Genomic DNA, 16,478 nt, shown 5'->3' with positions numbered 1-16,478 from the left:
TGAATGAATATATTGTGTTTGCCTCATCATCAACAAGCCAAGCCACATAAACCTCCTGAGGATAGAAGCCTTTCACATAGCAAGTCAGGATCACTGTTTTTTCTCTAGGTTGTTCTACTGGGGGCAACATAAACACTGATGGACGCTTCATTTCCTTTCCTGCAAGCATGAGAAAAGAATTAGGATCTGGATGACAAATTAAATTAGCACATAAAATAAGTGAAACACTTATGTTCCTGAAAAGATTGCTCACATAAAGTATTTACTGTGAGAAGCAGATATACTTTAAATATAGGTAAAGATTATGAGAAGTTTGCTTACCATTATTATTTCTGTTATACTCTTTCCTTAATGGTTCAAGCCAATCCTTGTTCTGGATTTCACAGGTATAAGTTTCCCCCTTGCGCCATTCATCATAGGTGATTTCAGTCTCAGCTTCATATGTTCTTGATCCTAAAGTCCGGTTTGTGCCTACAAGTTTTGTGTTGTCGTTCGTTTTCTCCCAGAAAATGTTCTCAAATCTGCCCCTTTTAAATTTGGCTTGACATATTAATTTTCCTTGTCCTTTCTCAAACATGTCTTGTAATGTTGGGGGTATGATGGTTACATCCACATCTGCTTCAAGACAACCCTCAGTCGCTAAGAGATAAAAAAAAAGAAAAAAAAAAGATGATAATTATTGAACAAATGCATAAAACAGGAAAAATAAATAAGTCCAATAAAAAAACAGCATTGTACTTACCACCTGTACATTCCTTGTGGGACACAGTTGCATTTCTGTAGACTGGAGTGTTATTTTCACCTTTTCCCTTAAAAATACATGTTATCTTTGTGTCTTCAAGCACTTCACTGGTTTTCAGTGTGAGCAGACTTCCAACACTGTACAGAATAGTTCCGTTTGTGTCATTTCTTCCCTGAGCCGATGTGTTGACCTCATCTATCCTCTCGCTGATGTCTTTATCATCTTTCTTCCATGTGATCTCATACTTATTTGGTGTAAAATCTTTGGCAAAGCAGGAGAAGTAAGCCTCCTCTTTGTCCTCATCAACGGAGGAACACACTTTAAGAGTCGGAGCCTGAAAAACCTCCTCTGAAAGACAAACAAATACACATATATGTATGCAGAAGCAAGGAAAAAAAATCTATATATATGCAGAAGCCCCGAGAAAGTGCTGCTTGGTTCATATAATCAGTTCTTTTAACAAAGTCCTACGACAACATGCATCATATTTACGCAGCTATAAGTATGTCATCTACCAGGGGCATAAGTGTTTTTAAAATTGGCCTTAATGCACTCCAAAGAGACACTCACTTCTGCATATACATTGACTGGCAAGCACAGACTAATATTGATATCAGTGAGGGTGTTAATCGACAGAAAAAAAGACACAGACAGAAGTCTTCAAACATGTAGGACTGTTTAGGAACAAAAAAGCAGAAGGTGCATATATAGACTATTATAGAACAAGAAAAGGTGTTAGTGATGAGAAAAAACAGTCAGATACTGAAAATACTGTTGGCTTTACCTTATTGTTCCATCTAGGTTAATATTACTATATATCAATAAAGACATTCATAAGCAGTTCCCCCATTTAAGCATTTCTAAGATCAAATTTTCATCTATCTAAACTTAAAAGAAATTGTTTGTCACTTAGTTTCCTCAACATAACATTTAGATAAATCTTCTCCAGATATGTGTAATGATAGGGTATTAATGTATAGCTAAATTAATCCAGATATTTAATACTTTAATGACTACAAACAGAATAAAATCAAAACTTAAGATTGAAAACTGATTATAGCTGTTGAATATCCATAACCAGTGAGATTACTAAAGTTTTACAGTTTGTTAGAAAATGAAACATTTTCTAGTAAAAGAAAAAAATTCAATCTATTTGAAATATAGCTTAAAATAATACCAAAGGTATTTAAAACAATATTATAAATGATTTTGGTTTATAAAATTCTTACTTGGTTTGACCATTGAAGCATGTTGTTGTCCTGCAGCGTGATTTGCGACACATTTGAAGGAATTATTTGCTTCCCAGTCCTGTCTTCTTACTTGGACCTGACTAATTCCGACGTATTCACTGCCCTTCTGTATTGAAGGATACTGGATGAAGTTGTCCAAATTAGTATTGCCTTGTTGCCAGGAAAAAGTAATGGAAGGGGGGTTGAAACCAGTGGCAAGGCAGCCGAGGGTGACCATGTCGCTCCCCCCGGAGCCACAAGGAATCAGCGGGAACACAGTTGGAGCATGCTGAGTGGCTGAAAAAGAAAAAGCAAAAGCTTATTATAAGCATCAATATTTAAAATAAACAAAACTTAGGACACAATGATCTTCAACTTGATAAATACAGGAGAAGCAAAAAGTTTGATCATTTATAAGTTGTTTTACTGTGTTTTTTACTTTAAATACCTTCTTACTTTAAATTCCTAGATATATACGCTCAATTATATAAAGGTAATTCATTTTTAACAAAATATGTTAGTGCATACACAACCATCAAATTTGCTTAATACATAGAAAAACAATTTAAACTTTAGACATCATCAATTTTAAAACCCTCCCAGTCTTACCTGATGAAACTGTTACCAAAATACCTTTTGCAAAAGCAATATTGAGTTATCAACGTAACTGTTTCAAATTTCATACAATACATTTTTCTCATTGATATAAAACACCAAAACATGCTAAGAAATTATGTTAAGTTGAACAAAAGGAAAAACAAAAACTTTTTTTCAGATTTTGAAAGGTCAATCTCATCCTTATTCACAAATGTAATAATGTGTAATTTCACAAAAATTTAACAAGCAAATATCTATATATTTTTTACCCGTTTTACAAAGACTGATTAATGTTCCAGAACTTTTGCAAAGAATTAAATAAGATTTAATTTATAAGGGTCCATAAACAAAAGACAAACCTTTAAGAAATATTCAACACACCAAAAGATCTGATCAACTCTTTTATGTTACAGGGCTAATTTACTATGATGTTGACAAAATCCTTTAATACTAAATCACTATTTGGGGTCAATATAATACATATTAATGGTTTTATTTTAGAGTATTTAACCGGTACTGTAAATACCCTCCAAAATAAATGACAACTCACTTTAAGTCACCACTCAATAATTTCTATAATATAAATATATTATTAGAAAATTTAACCAAATGAAGAAATTACACCTCTTACGAACGATTTTTACATAAGAAACTTTTTTTATAAAGACATTTTCTATTGAGTTTTTTTCTAAACTAATTAAGAGCCTACAACATCTTTAAATTAAAAATGTCCATCAAGTGACAAAATACAAAGTTAGGTTCTAAAACATTCTTTTGATAATCATCAAAAAGCATTTTCATACCTGAAGTGACGGTGACCGTTGTCCCTTTTCCCCAATAGTCAAACGCTTCATAGTAACACTGTGACTAATCGGACTGACTTCTTAACATTAAAAGTCGAATTTACGGATTGTGAACTCAAGCTTGTAACACCATAGCGTTTTTACTTTTACATTAAATCAATTTAAAAAATTTAAATTAGAGTAAATGTTATCAGGTATACCAATATCAAATTTAAGGGCATCGGTATATTACAATAAATATCTTTCCAAAGTTCACTTTTAAACATCACAAACGAATTACATCATTTAAGCAAGAAAAAAAAGAAAATGAATTTGAATTCATTTAGATATTTAATCCTTTAGAATTCTGTCCAACTTAATTTACTATTTAGATACAATTTAATTTCATACCTGAGGTTACGGTGACTGTTGTTCCTTTGCCCCAGTAGTCAAAGGCAGCGTTGCACAGTAATGAATCTCTTTAACTCTTGTACATAAAAAGTTCCAAATAATAGTCTAGAATTTCCAATTGTTTAAAACCTAAATATTTGTATTATTTTTTGTAATCCTGTTTTTAGAATGCTATAAAGCAACGAGTGAATTAACATTACTGATTTCAGAAAAGTTCATTTTGATAATATTGTTGAATATTACAAAAATAACAGTTATTTACGATCTTTGAATAAAACCCAACTGAGCCATTCGAAAATTTTTCTTGAAATCATTTTTAAATCATTTTCCCATTCCAATATTTAAGAAGCGCTTGTTTCTACCTATTGAATTAAGTCACAAGTCTTTATATTAACCAGCCCTAATGTCACAGTTGAGGGACAAAATATGACAAAAACTATTTTAAATGAAAATCTACTTTGCCGATTAGAAACAGTTGAATTTCCTACCTGAAGTGACGGTGACAGTGGTTCCTTTTCCCCAATAGTCAAAAGCTTCATAGTAACACTGTGACTAATCAGACTGACTTCTTAACATTAAAAGTCGAATTTACCGATTGTGAACTCAAGCTTGTAACACCATAGCGTTTTTACTGTTACATTAAATCAATTTAAACAATTTAAAATAGAGTAAATGTTATCAGATATACCAATATCCAATTTAAGGACATCGGTATATTAAAACAAATATCTTTTCAAAGTTCCCTTTTAGACATCACAAACAAATTACATAATTTAAGCATGAAAAAAAAAGAAAATCTATCTGAATTAATTTAGAAATATAATCCTGTAGAATTCTTTCCAACCTAATTTACTATTTAGATACAATTTAATTTCATACCTGAGGTTACGGTGACTGTCGTTCCTTTTCCCCAATAGTCAAAAGCATCGTAGCACAGTAATGAATCTCTTTAACTCTTGTACATAAAAAGCTCCAAATAATAGTCTAGAATTTCCAATTGTTTAAAACCTAAATATTTTTATTATTTTTTGTAATCCTGTTTTTAGAATGCTAAAAGGCAATGAGTCAATTTAGATTACAGGTTTTAGCAAAGTTCATTTTGATGATATTGTTGAATATTACCAAAATAACTTTTCATTACGATTTTTAACAAAAACCCAATTGAGCCATTCGAAAATTTTTTCTGGAAATCACTCTGAAATCATTTTCCCATTCCAATATTTAAGAAGCGCTTGTTTCAGCCTATTGAACTAAGTCACAAGTCTTTATATTAACCAGCCCTAATGTCACAGTTGAGGGACAAAATATGACAAAAATCGGTTTTAAATGAAAATCTACTTTGCCGATTAGAAACAGTTTAATTTCCTACCTGAAGTGACGGTGACTGTGGTTCCTTTTCCCCAGTAGTCAAAAGCACCATAGCACAGTGATCAACCTACTTAAGGCTTAGTATGAAAAGCCTAACAGTCTAATGGTGACCAAAAAATTATTTGACATGTAATCACCTTCAACTTTTTTTTATAAACCAATTAAAAGGTTATTATCTCTAATTACCAACTAATTCAATATCGCATGTGAAGTATTACTTTTACAGTAAAATGAATTGAGTCCAGACAACTGAGTATTTAGATTTGTAGGTTAAAATGTAAAACTTAACAAAATACAGTAGCATATTTTTAGAGTGACTATTCTTACCTGATGTTACTGTTACAGTCGTTCCTTTCCCCCAGTAGTCAAAAGCCCAGTTGTCACAGTAATACAGTTCACTCAAAGTTGTAACAAAAACCTACCACATTAATACCTACTATGTTAAAGCTGTTTGGTATAAATCTACCCACTTAATGATAATTCACAGGAATTTAACAACCAGAAGATTTTAGTTTTTGTCCACTTTGTCCCTCAACAGTAAAAATACTTCATAGTCTTTCTATATCCAAATTCTCATCGTTGAATTCAACTGAAAATTAACTATTATTTTCAATTTGATTTAAATATCGAAATTAGAAATAAAATATTTTCCTACCTGAGGTGACAGTGACAGTAGTTCCTTGTCCCCAGTAGTCAAAAGCATAGTAGTCACAGTAAAAGAAGACTTAATCTATCCCATACTAAAACTTGTCCAAGGATTTACCTCCACAGACAGGCTTTTTCAATCTTTCTAAAATTCTAATAAAACCTCAGAAACTTTTAAGCGCATGATTTAAAGGTCTGGCAGAAACAATTAAAACCTGGCAGGAACAATTGAAACTATCAACTTTCTTACCTCTATTTCAACAAATATTTGCTGAAAATCGTCTGAAAGTTAAAATTGAAAATTAGATTGACCACATAGGATTGACTTACCTGATGTTACTGTAACTGTAGTTCCTTTTCCCCAATAGTCAAAAGCATTGTCACAGTATAATAACTTGATACATTCAACATACAAAAACCACCAAAATGTCGAAATGTACAGTTAAATGTGTCTAAAACATGGTTAACTAAATACCTTAATGATTACAACTTTGGTGGTTTCGCTATTATGATTTGTCTCATTTTTCAGGATTTTAAATGATGTCTGATTTAAGTTCAGTTAAAGTAGAAAAAAAGACATCTATGTTTTCAGGCTAAATAAAAGAAATTCAGAGCATAATTATTTCAATATAGGTATGTCGATGATTAATTTTGTATTTTACCTGATGTGACAGTGACCGTGGTTCCTTGTCCCCAGTAGTCAAAGTAGTTGCCACGGTGACAAATCACAATACCACTTTAGTGCAAAAATATCCTGTTATCTAAAACTTATATGAAAAGATGTTTTTTCACCTGTATCTACCTGTTTTCCACAGTTTTTGTATTTGATAGAGATAATTCACTATTCATAAGGAATAAAGTAATTAACCATGCAGGAAAATAAATATTAAATTATGTCACTTTAAAACATATAAAGTTAAAACTTACCAGAAGTCACTGTGACTTGTGTTCCTTGCCCCCAGTAGTCAAAGTAGCCATAGCTATCACAGTGGTAAACTTTAGTCTGTTTCTAATACAAATAATCAGTTTGTATGAAAAAAGAACAGAATAAGAATTTCATTTTGTACTATTTCCATCTCCCTAGAGATATTTATTTCCTGTGGTCTGGGTCATATAAAAGGATGCCAGTTTTTTTTCAACTGCTGCTGCATTTACTACCTCTGTGCCTGAGCTTATTGCCAGCCAAAACTTGGTCAGACGTTTCTCACAGCAAAAAAAATTATTCAAGCGATTTAATTTAATATTAAAAAATCATATTTTGTTTCAAAGTGAATTATTCATTTGAAGAGCAGAGAAATAAAGTCATAGAAAAAATATTAGACTTGTCATATTCCCCTTAATTTCTTTTTTTTAAAGATACACTAACTGAGAAATACCTTAAATAAATGAAGGGCGCTTTTCTGCAAATAGAGTGCTGTTGAGAGAAAAAAATAATTTACTCTACAAATATCTTAATCTTAATCCATCTCTTTTTGGCTGAAATACAGTCTCACATTGTATCCTTCATCCTACCAAACTTTACACTTTGCACAATGCACTTCTACTGAGAATCCCCAATCCCAGACCCATCGATCATATTGCCGGACGGAGTCATGTGATTTGTCACTCGGGAGAATGGTTCTCCACTTTTATAGATTGTTGTGGTGGCAGGCTTTATATGATGACACTTTGGATAGCACTTGCGGATCTTGGCCTTTGAATCAACTGATTGGCCATAAAAAAACTATTCCATTAAACCATCTATAAGCTGCTTGATCTTATTTGATATGACATAATATTTGTTCCACCTACCTGAGTGTATCATATGTACAGCATTTAAACTTACTATCCGTTGCTCATAATCTATCTGCCATGCTCTCAACTCTGATATCTCTGCTCTGCCACCTGTGCTCTTGCTCAGTCCTTTTCTTTACATGCTCAACAATGTTTGTGTGCAAGTTTGACTTCATCTTGACTTATCTGGTGTGACAGTGGCATAGGGTGTAGGAGTTTGCCCCAAAATTGAAGAGTTGACAGTTCAAGCTCTGGCTTTCAGTGTTGTTGTGTCCTTGGGCAAGACAAACTTGTCTACTGAAACAAAATTGTCTACTGATGGTGGTTAGAGTGGCGCCAGTGTATGGCAGCCTCGCTTTTGTCAGTGAGCCCCATGGCAGCTGTGGCTACAATGTAGCTTGCCACCATCAGTGTGTGCGTAAATAGGTGAATGACTAAATGTAGTGTTAAGCGCTTTGGTCAAGTCTCCTAACATGAAAAAGCGCTATATAAGTACAGGCCATTTATCTCTGCAAGTTATCATTGTTTAATTGTATGTAAATGAATCACGTCATTTTTCAAAAATCCCGCTGCTTGGTTTTCTAATCTCTGCCACTGTAGGAGAAGTATTTTGATTTAAAGGCAGAATTTCCTGGAATTGAGCTGAGTGCATAGAGACAAAGTCAAGCATGCAGAGAATAGTTGTTCAGTGAGTAAAGAAAAAGAGTGAAGCATGAAGACAGCTGATGAAGGAGAGTTTGTCAGAGTTGAGTTGATTGTGACAGAAAGGTTTCGAATGAGGTGGTGTGATTTTAAATGCTGCACTGCAGAATCAATATCAGTATCAAGTCAGTAGCACAGAAAATGCAGCATAGTCTGGAGTACTTAGGAGCAATTTGACTTGTTTTATATCCTATTTCCAGTACAACGCTAAAAGTCACTTTCCTCAGAGCATACCATTCTGTCACAAATATTTGTAGAAACAGTCTGTATGCCGGGATCCCAACCCCTGGGATCTGATTTCAACCCTTTAAAATTCTTATATGCTTACTTTTTTCAATTAAGCCATGAAGAGAACTACAGATTTTTATGTTTGTCTGACACAAGAGAAAAGGTTTTGCACAGTTTTCTCTTTGTCCAACAGTGTTCTTTGGAAGGGCAGGGTGGGTGACTGCCCATACATACACTGTACAACTGGGGATTAATCAAGTTGAGATAAATTATGGGAATGGGGCTGTTGTCAGGATCTTTGCGCTGATACCTGGTCTGATTACTTATTTCATTCACCTGCTTATGTCCTCCCAGTTCTCATCACCGTTCATCTGATCCACCTGCTTCAGTCTCTATTTAACCAGCCTTCAGATCAGTCATCAGTGCCAGATTATTTCGAGCCCCTGGTGAGAAGTTTTCACGCATTCCTGTGTTTCTGATTGCCTTTTCTGACCTGTCTGCCTCTCGTCCTCTGAGCCTGCCTGTCCCCGATCTGATCTATTTCTGACCTGTCTTTGGACTCCTGCTGGATCTCTGCCTGTCTATGTACCGAACCAGGAACTACCAATCACTTCACAGGCACTGGCTTTTACTTGGCCCTTTGGATTATCATGCCGACCTTCCTCAGTTTGGTTCTAATCTCCTGCCTGTCCTCCAACCATGATGCATCAGCATCTAGGACTCTGGGCAGCGCCCGCACTTGTGTTGGCAGCAGACCGGCTGAAGCAACCTCACCTTCTGGGCTCGGACTGAACTATAAGACGCAATTGCACACTGCTCCTGCATTCTCAGTGCAAAGGAAATTCAACATAATCTCTAAATCATTTAGACCAATACCATTTTTTTAGTATAGTTTTGAATCCGCGTATCATCTTTTAACTGAAAACCAACAAGAAAATACGAGAAACATTTTTTGCCTCCAAATTTGGTAACAAAATATAAAAAAATGGACAACAGTAAATTTTGCTTGCCATAGATTTGCTTGCCATAGATCTACTAAATTAAATATATATATCAAAATAAATAGTGATTAAAATCCTATTATTTTTATGTCACTTTAAACTTCTATTGATTCCCATCTTTATCTCATCTCATCATGAATGACCTCCTGCTGGATGTGCCAGCTGGCTTTACTGAATATCAGCTGTTCTGATGTTTTTTGTTCCTTTTTGATAAATTCAAGTACATGATGATGTAAAATGTAAACGGGGTCAATTTGCACATTCTCAGATATGGTGGCTGCAGCAATTACTGTAGATGTGAGGAGCTGAAGCAGATCTCACAGCTTGTGGATATCTGTGCTACATTTCAAGCCTCCAGTGCTGATTGTGAAAGAAGATTTTGTTTAATAAATCAAATCAAACCAGAATTTAGAAATCGTCTTGAAATTGCATATTTCTTCATATTCTGTTAACCTTTATTTATTGTTATGGATATCAATCATTAAGTGGTTATGCTGTTATATAATTTATGTAAGCAGAAACTCTAAACAACAGTGTATTTAAATGTAGCCTATTACTGACAAAGAGTTACTGTTATAAAACGGGGCAAATGGATCCAGAATTCAGGCGAGAAAAACAGTGGGAAGTTTCAAAATGTTTAATGACAAAAGACAAAACTGAAACAGAACAGAAACAGGCTGCTGTGGATCTGCTGACATGCAGCGGCTGTGGGGGGAGGTGGGGTAACACCCATCACTGGCACTCTGGTTGTGGGAGAAACATAGGTAACTGACCACGATAATCTGACCGAAGATGATTATTCGTGTGGGTCACTTACCTGGTTTAACAGTTCAGTTCATCCTCTTGGGTGAGGCAGGATCCAGCGGATGGACTGCCAACTAGATGCAGCGCTGAGCCGTCAGTGTGTCCCAGATGCTGCAACCCCAGTGAGCAGGCAGGAGACTGATCCAGTTCAGGGAAACTGCTCAGAACAGGATAGTTCTGAGATCCAGGAATCCCTAGCCCTACCAGGGGTTCCAATCCGAACAAGAACTGACAGATCCAGGGTTCCAGGAATCCACGGAGTGCCCATGCAGGTTCAGAGTTTGATGAGCCCAGCAACGAGATCAGACTGACCCACTCAGATGGAGAAAGGCCCAGTGGTTAAGAGGAACAGAGACAAGACATGGTACCAGGAGAAACTGCAGAACTTTAAACTGGCACCATCCAGCAGCCAGGATCACAGGACTTAAGACTGACTCTGCCGCACGTCGAGCCGAACATGACCAGAACAGGCTCAGTGGAGAGGAGCCTGAAAGCGACCGGGAGACAGGAGACAAATACTAATACCCTTCCGACACACAGGCCCCCCAAGAGCCATGACATGAACCACAGACATGACTCACGAAACAGAAAACACATCGGACAAACATGAATAACGAGATTTGAAAGAACAAATGTCTCATCATCGGGATTTGCTCCGTGATGTTACTTGGCGCAGAACAGTGGTGAAAATTGGAAGTTCAGTTTAATATAATACAACTCTGTGAATAGTTCCGTCTGAAATAAATGAAAATAGTTGTTTTAATGGTTATTGAGTCAGATATGAGGCTGTAGTATTTGATTTATCTAAAGGTTTTTATCTGTTACTGTGTAAATGAGTTTGGCTGTAATTTAAGGACAGATTCTAATAGATTTGCAGAGTAGGAACAATAAATCCGATAGGAGTTTAATTTTTTTATTGTTGTTTTGCACAATATGCTTAACTACGTATTTTTTGTTGTTGAATATTAGAGATTTTGCAGATATATTTTTATACATACATTGTTTAGATTTACTTATGTATTTCTAACCCTTTTATAGTATAGAAAATCCCTTTATTGTCCCACAATGGGCAAATTTACAGCAGCAGAAATTATTGAAAATGGTCACACAAATGTGGACCTTAGAAAAATGTATAAGAATAACATAATAGGGAAGAGTTAAAATATAAACAATAAAATACTGTAAAGTGTTTTAACAATATAAAACTGGAGAATTAATAACCAATATGCAGCTATGGACATTTTTACAGTAATGGATATTTGAAAATAGCAGCAACATCAGAGATGTGCAGAATGACAGCAGCAGGTCATTTAACTGACTAAGGTTTCTATCATTACATTTGATTTTATTTGTTCCTGCTCCCGGTGGTTGGAATCTTTATTCCACTCTAGATTCTTGTGAGTGTAGTCTTTGTTGGCTTTAACTTTAAAAAAAATAAATAAATAAACAAACAGTTTTGAAAACCTCGGTATTCATTCATTTCCTGCTTTGTGTGTCAACTTTCACGGTTGCTAAGCAACAGAGCATACGTCGGTAAAACCCGCTGAAGGGAGGACCTGTTCGAATTTACAGACAAAACTCTTCCGGCCTCCTTATTTTCAAGGACTTCGAAGGATCCAGTCTAGGTAGACCGCGTCCTTGGGAATGTGTCCTAGGTTTTCGAACAGAGCCTCTGATTAAGAACAGGGCTGCTCGCACTGACGCGGCTCAGGGATTACGTCACACGGAGCGTCGTGCGCAGTGAAATCAGGACATTTCCTCACTTTCTAAAAAAAACCCGGGAAGCCCGGGACAGGACGTGAAATACGGATATGTCCCGGGAAATACGGACGTTTGGTCACCCTAAGTAAACTAATGGAAATTGCTGCTGCAATGCTTTATTATTTCAATATGCAATGTTACTTACTATGAACCTGGGTTTATAACAACTCTAATTTTGGTGTGTAGCCTCAGTCTGCACATGTGACACTGCTTACAGTTAGTGTGCCTCCTGTTTCTCTGGCCTGGATCCCAGATTACCCACTTGTCTAGCCCTTCTTGAAATGTGTATTATGTAAATGCCCTGTGTATTGTTTCCCTCCTCACTACAATGTTCCCCAGCTAGCCTCCTCTGTCCAGCACTTTCAGGATGTGGATCAGTCAATCAGTGATCTGAATCATCAAAATGATTAGCACAATATTCCGGCATCTGAGAAGGTTCATGGCTTTCATCTATTGTACCTTCAACATCACTGAGTTATTCCAGGCCACTAACAGTTCCAGTCACGTCTTGTTTCCCAAACAACAGTTTAAATTCTTCTCTTATGCTTATTCCTCGGATCGCTTGAATTATCGGCTCTCCAGATTCTTTCCAGGCATTGCACAGTCAGGTCTTAAAGTCCTTAATGCCAAAATTACATGTGAGGAAACTGTTAAAGCAAAGTTTTGGTTTTTATTTTTGTTCTGTTTCTAAAAACAGCAAAAGTCCAGGGCCGACGGAATTGATAAGTTTTATAAATAACTTAAACTAAAATTGAGTCCTTATCTACATAACGGATTTAATAAGGCATAAAGGGGCAGTTTCTTGCCACCAACAATACAAATTAAATTAATAATTGTCACTTCTAAAAAGGGATAAGATCTGGAATAAGTGGCATCATAGGGATTGACTTCATTTTTAAATTCAAATCAAAATAGCTTGACTAAAATATGAGCAAAAAAGCTTAGTACAAAAACAGGGAACCTGCGAACTCTGATGATACTGGGAATGTGATATTTAAGCAAAACTAATTTATTTAGATAAAAAAGACCAAATAAGGTGACCTTTATTTTAAATAAATTATATTTAACTTTTGTATTACCTGGCATGCAAGGGAAGTTTAGAGAGATTTGTGAATTGAAAATCTCCAGAAAAAACTGCTTGCCAGTAGCCACCAGATTTATGTTTCGGCAGACATATTTTGGACCAATGAAATGCAGTGATGTGTATGACATTAACACATCAACTAGAAGTGGAAGGACAAAGCAAAATGACATGGCTGCATCGCTTTTGGTTGGAATACCCTCAATTTCTTTTTGAAAAACGAGCAAAAGGACATTTTGGCTAGAGTTTGATTCCAGTGTTAACTCTGTGAAACAAATTAAGAATGTTATTTCAGCTGCTATGGCCGCTGTGATTGGCTGAAAACAGTACAGGCATGACATGTTTTTTGACTGAAGTTGTCTTTGGACTCAAGTCTTTGAAATCCCTATGTCTCTTTTGTTATGCTCTTTATTGTTTCAATTCACAGTTGTTATATCTAACCTATGACTCTCTTTAGCCGTGTCATTATATTGGAAGGGGAGCATCAGCTGAGTTTCTGTTGCTAACACCTTTATTTTCTCCTTTTATAGTTGGTACTTTTGGCTCTGTCCTTCAATGCTTAACTTATGACTCTTGGTGAGACATGCTTTTCCTCTTTGCCACAGTAAAGGTTCTGTACCAGGGGAGGATAGCCAGTTTACAGGTAAATCACTGAGAAGTTAGTCACTTGCAGATGCTTTGCTTGTATATATTTTCACACCCTCTTCATGTGTTATTTTATCTATAGTAAATACCAAAAATCGACATTAAAATTGCACTTGAACACCCAGTCATGTTGACACTTTCATTGGAAGCTGAAGAAATGATATGATAGCCAAGTTGCTGAGATGAGGTAAACTTTGACCTTTAAACAGAGCAACAGAGCAGCGGAAACTATACTCTATGGTGAGTACTGCATTGTTAAATGTTCTTTCCCATTGAGTTTGGAGCCTTTACAATTCAGTGACATACACTTAAGAAAACACATATTTTCCTTTTAACATGTCATATTTAAAATGACTGTTATCATTTGATTTGATCAAATTCTCACTAACAGTCAGTTGATGGATTTGATGCATCCTCTTCTTCTGTAGCAGATAAATTAGGAAGTCTAGAACAGTCTTGCCCAAATAGCAGGTAAGGATAACCTGAGAATCCATAATATTTGTCTCCTCTACCACAACATAAGCAGTTGAATACAATTGGAAGGTAATTTTCACTTTACAAATGGAAGATGTCATATTTACCATATGCTGGTAACGATTCTCAGTCATCCAGGTCATAGTCATTCCAAAAAAGTTAAAGCTGCGCCGCTTTGTTTTTAAAAGATATAAATATAAAAAATATAACCACGGATGTTTGGGGGACAGTGATTTGCCTACATGTTATCAATGCTGGCTTACCATAGATGATAAATTATGAACAGTTTAGTTTGTGCCTTCAACTTTCAACATAGGAAGACGTTACTTGGATATAGCCTAAAGGAATATCTTCAGAACAGCTCCAAATTACACAAGACTCATATGGGTGAGTAGAACATGATGTAATAACGTAAAATCAAGGGCCAGATGTAAAAAAAACGGCATTCCCCTTTATAAAAACAAATCTTTATCATACACCGCAAAGCAGCAGAAGACATATGAAACAGCCATGTAAGCTAGAGCAACTCTTTGATAGAGCAAAACACTCTGATTCTCTGACCAAATGTTGCTTTTCAACGTGCAAGTTTAACTACGTAATACAATTGACTGCCACTTAACCATAAGAGTGCTTAGATAATAAATAATGGTAGTTTGCCTTTTGACCTAAGGATTGATGGTTCAAAGCCCAGCTACACCTTTCAGTGTCGTTGTGTCCTTGGGCAAGACACTTCACCCACATTGACTACTGATGGTGCCAGTGTATGGCAACTTCACTTCTGTGAGTGAACCCCAAGACAGATGTAGCAGTGTGTGTGAATTAGAGCAGGGAATATTAGCCCGAACCCGACGGGACCCGAGAGGTCCTGCCGGGTTCGGGCGGGTTCGGGCTGTTCTTTTTATTATTTCATTCGGGCCGGGCGGAGATTAGCCCTTAATGCGCACAATGCGCACAATGCGCACAATTGAAAAATGTCGGGCTGCAAACGGGTCGGGCTCTACGAAGCTGTCAATCATAACGGGCCGGGCCGGGCACGGGCCTGGTTCTTTCGGACTCGGGTCGGTTTCGGGCTGACTTTCAAGGCCCGTTTCATGCTCTAGTGTGAATGGGTGAATGATTGAATGTAGTTAGGAGCAGTTTGGTCAAGTCTCCTACCTTGGCAAAGCACTATAGAAGTACAGGCCATTTAAATTATGGATTTTGTTAAGTGACCAAAAAACTTGATGAATCGAAATTTACTCTACTATTATTTAAAAGTTGCAGCTATTGTGAAATTACTAAAATAATGTAATATCAACCCTTAGCAACTTCACTTTTAATTGGAATAATTAATTTTATTCCAGCAAAAAGCCTGAAGACAACTCTTTAATTGAAACTGAGTAGTTTAAGTAACTTTTTTTCAGTTTAAAGAGACTTTATAAAAAAAAGTACAATTAAGTTTGAAAAACTATGAGATAAGCTTTTGTTTTGAAAATGTATCACCATGCTTAATATGCACAAGTACATTTTTTTTTTTTTTTTGCCTTGGGGTACGGCTCTGTTTTTAAGGTTTAGTTGCTTAAGTTTCAGTTTCTTTGTGAAATGTGGAAGCACCTGTTGTGGTGAAACACTGTTTCCTCTCTGTTACATAAATATCCCACATTAAGGATGTTACCAACCACAAGTCTATGATGTGCATAATGTAAAAAAAGATCAGTTCCAAGGAGGGGTAACATACCCAAAACATTGCTGCTGGTTTATATGACGGAACCAGAGGGCAATTGAAATAGATTAAAGTTCACCGGTAATTCAAAAGTATCTTCGCAAATAACCAAAATAACATATTTGTGGCCACTTATCAGGTAGCATTCCTTTACTTTCAGGGAGTATTACAATGTGAGGGGGGGTAATCTTTGAGTAACTCTAAGGGTCATTTAAAAAAACAAAAATCAAGAACCACGTGGATCTAGAGACTATAATCAGTCTCTCGATCCAGAAAATCAAAGAAAGAATGTGAAGGAAAAGAAAGGCCCTTTGCTTACACGTAGCTTGGAGCAGGTTTTTGTTCAACCATATATCACTGTGGCTGCTATCCCACACCGTTAATCGTAGCCATTCAAAAACCTTTCTGAGGTCTAATAAGTGTCAAAGTCATTTACTTCAATCATTTTATTCATTCAGCTGATTCCTTTACAAAGCTGTAAATTAAATTTAAAAATGTTCTGCTTTTGGATTGATAAAAAACAAAAAAAAGTT

General features: G+C 35.8%; 1 protein-coding gene across 1 annotated transcript in view; it reads right to left on the bottom strand.

Annotated features, from left to right (window-relative positions):
• Window positions 1–16,478, bottom strand: part of LOC119772640 (Ig mu chain C region membrane-bound form) — a 61,645-nt gene that overhangs the window by 4,269 nt on the left and 40,898 nt on the right. Inside the window, exons 3-6 of the mRNA XM_038269127.1 lie at window positions 4,250–4,313; window positions 1,972–2,268; window positions 743–1,090; window positions 322–639 (exon numbers count right to left, since the gene is read on the bottom strand). Coding sequence (XP_038125055.1) covers window positions 322–639; window positions 743–1,090; window positions 1,972–2,268; window positions 4,250–4,313 — 1,027 coding nt within the window. The remainder of the gene's footprint in view (window positions 1–321; window positions 640–742; window positions 1,091–1,971; window positions 2,269–4,249; window positions 4,314–16,478) is intronic.

The sequence above is a fragment of the Cyprinodon tularosa genome, unplaced genomic scaffold, assembly GCF_016077235.1.
Source record: "Cyprinodon tularosa strain WSP-4 unplaced genomic scaffold, ASM1607723v1 ctg721, whole genome shotgun sequence".
In the NCBI taxonomy this organism is placed as follows: Eukaryota; Metazoa; Chordata; class Actinopteri; order Cyprinodontiformes; family Cyprinodontidae; genus Cyprinodon; species Cyprinodon tularosa.
The sequence above is the reverse complement of the archived record's forward strand: the minus strand, read 5'-3'. Positions and strand labels throughout refer to the sequence as shown.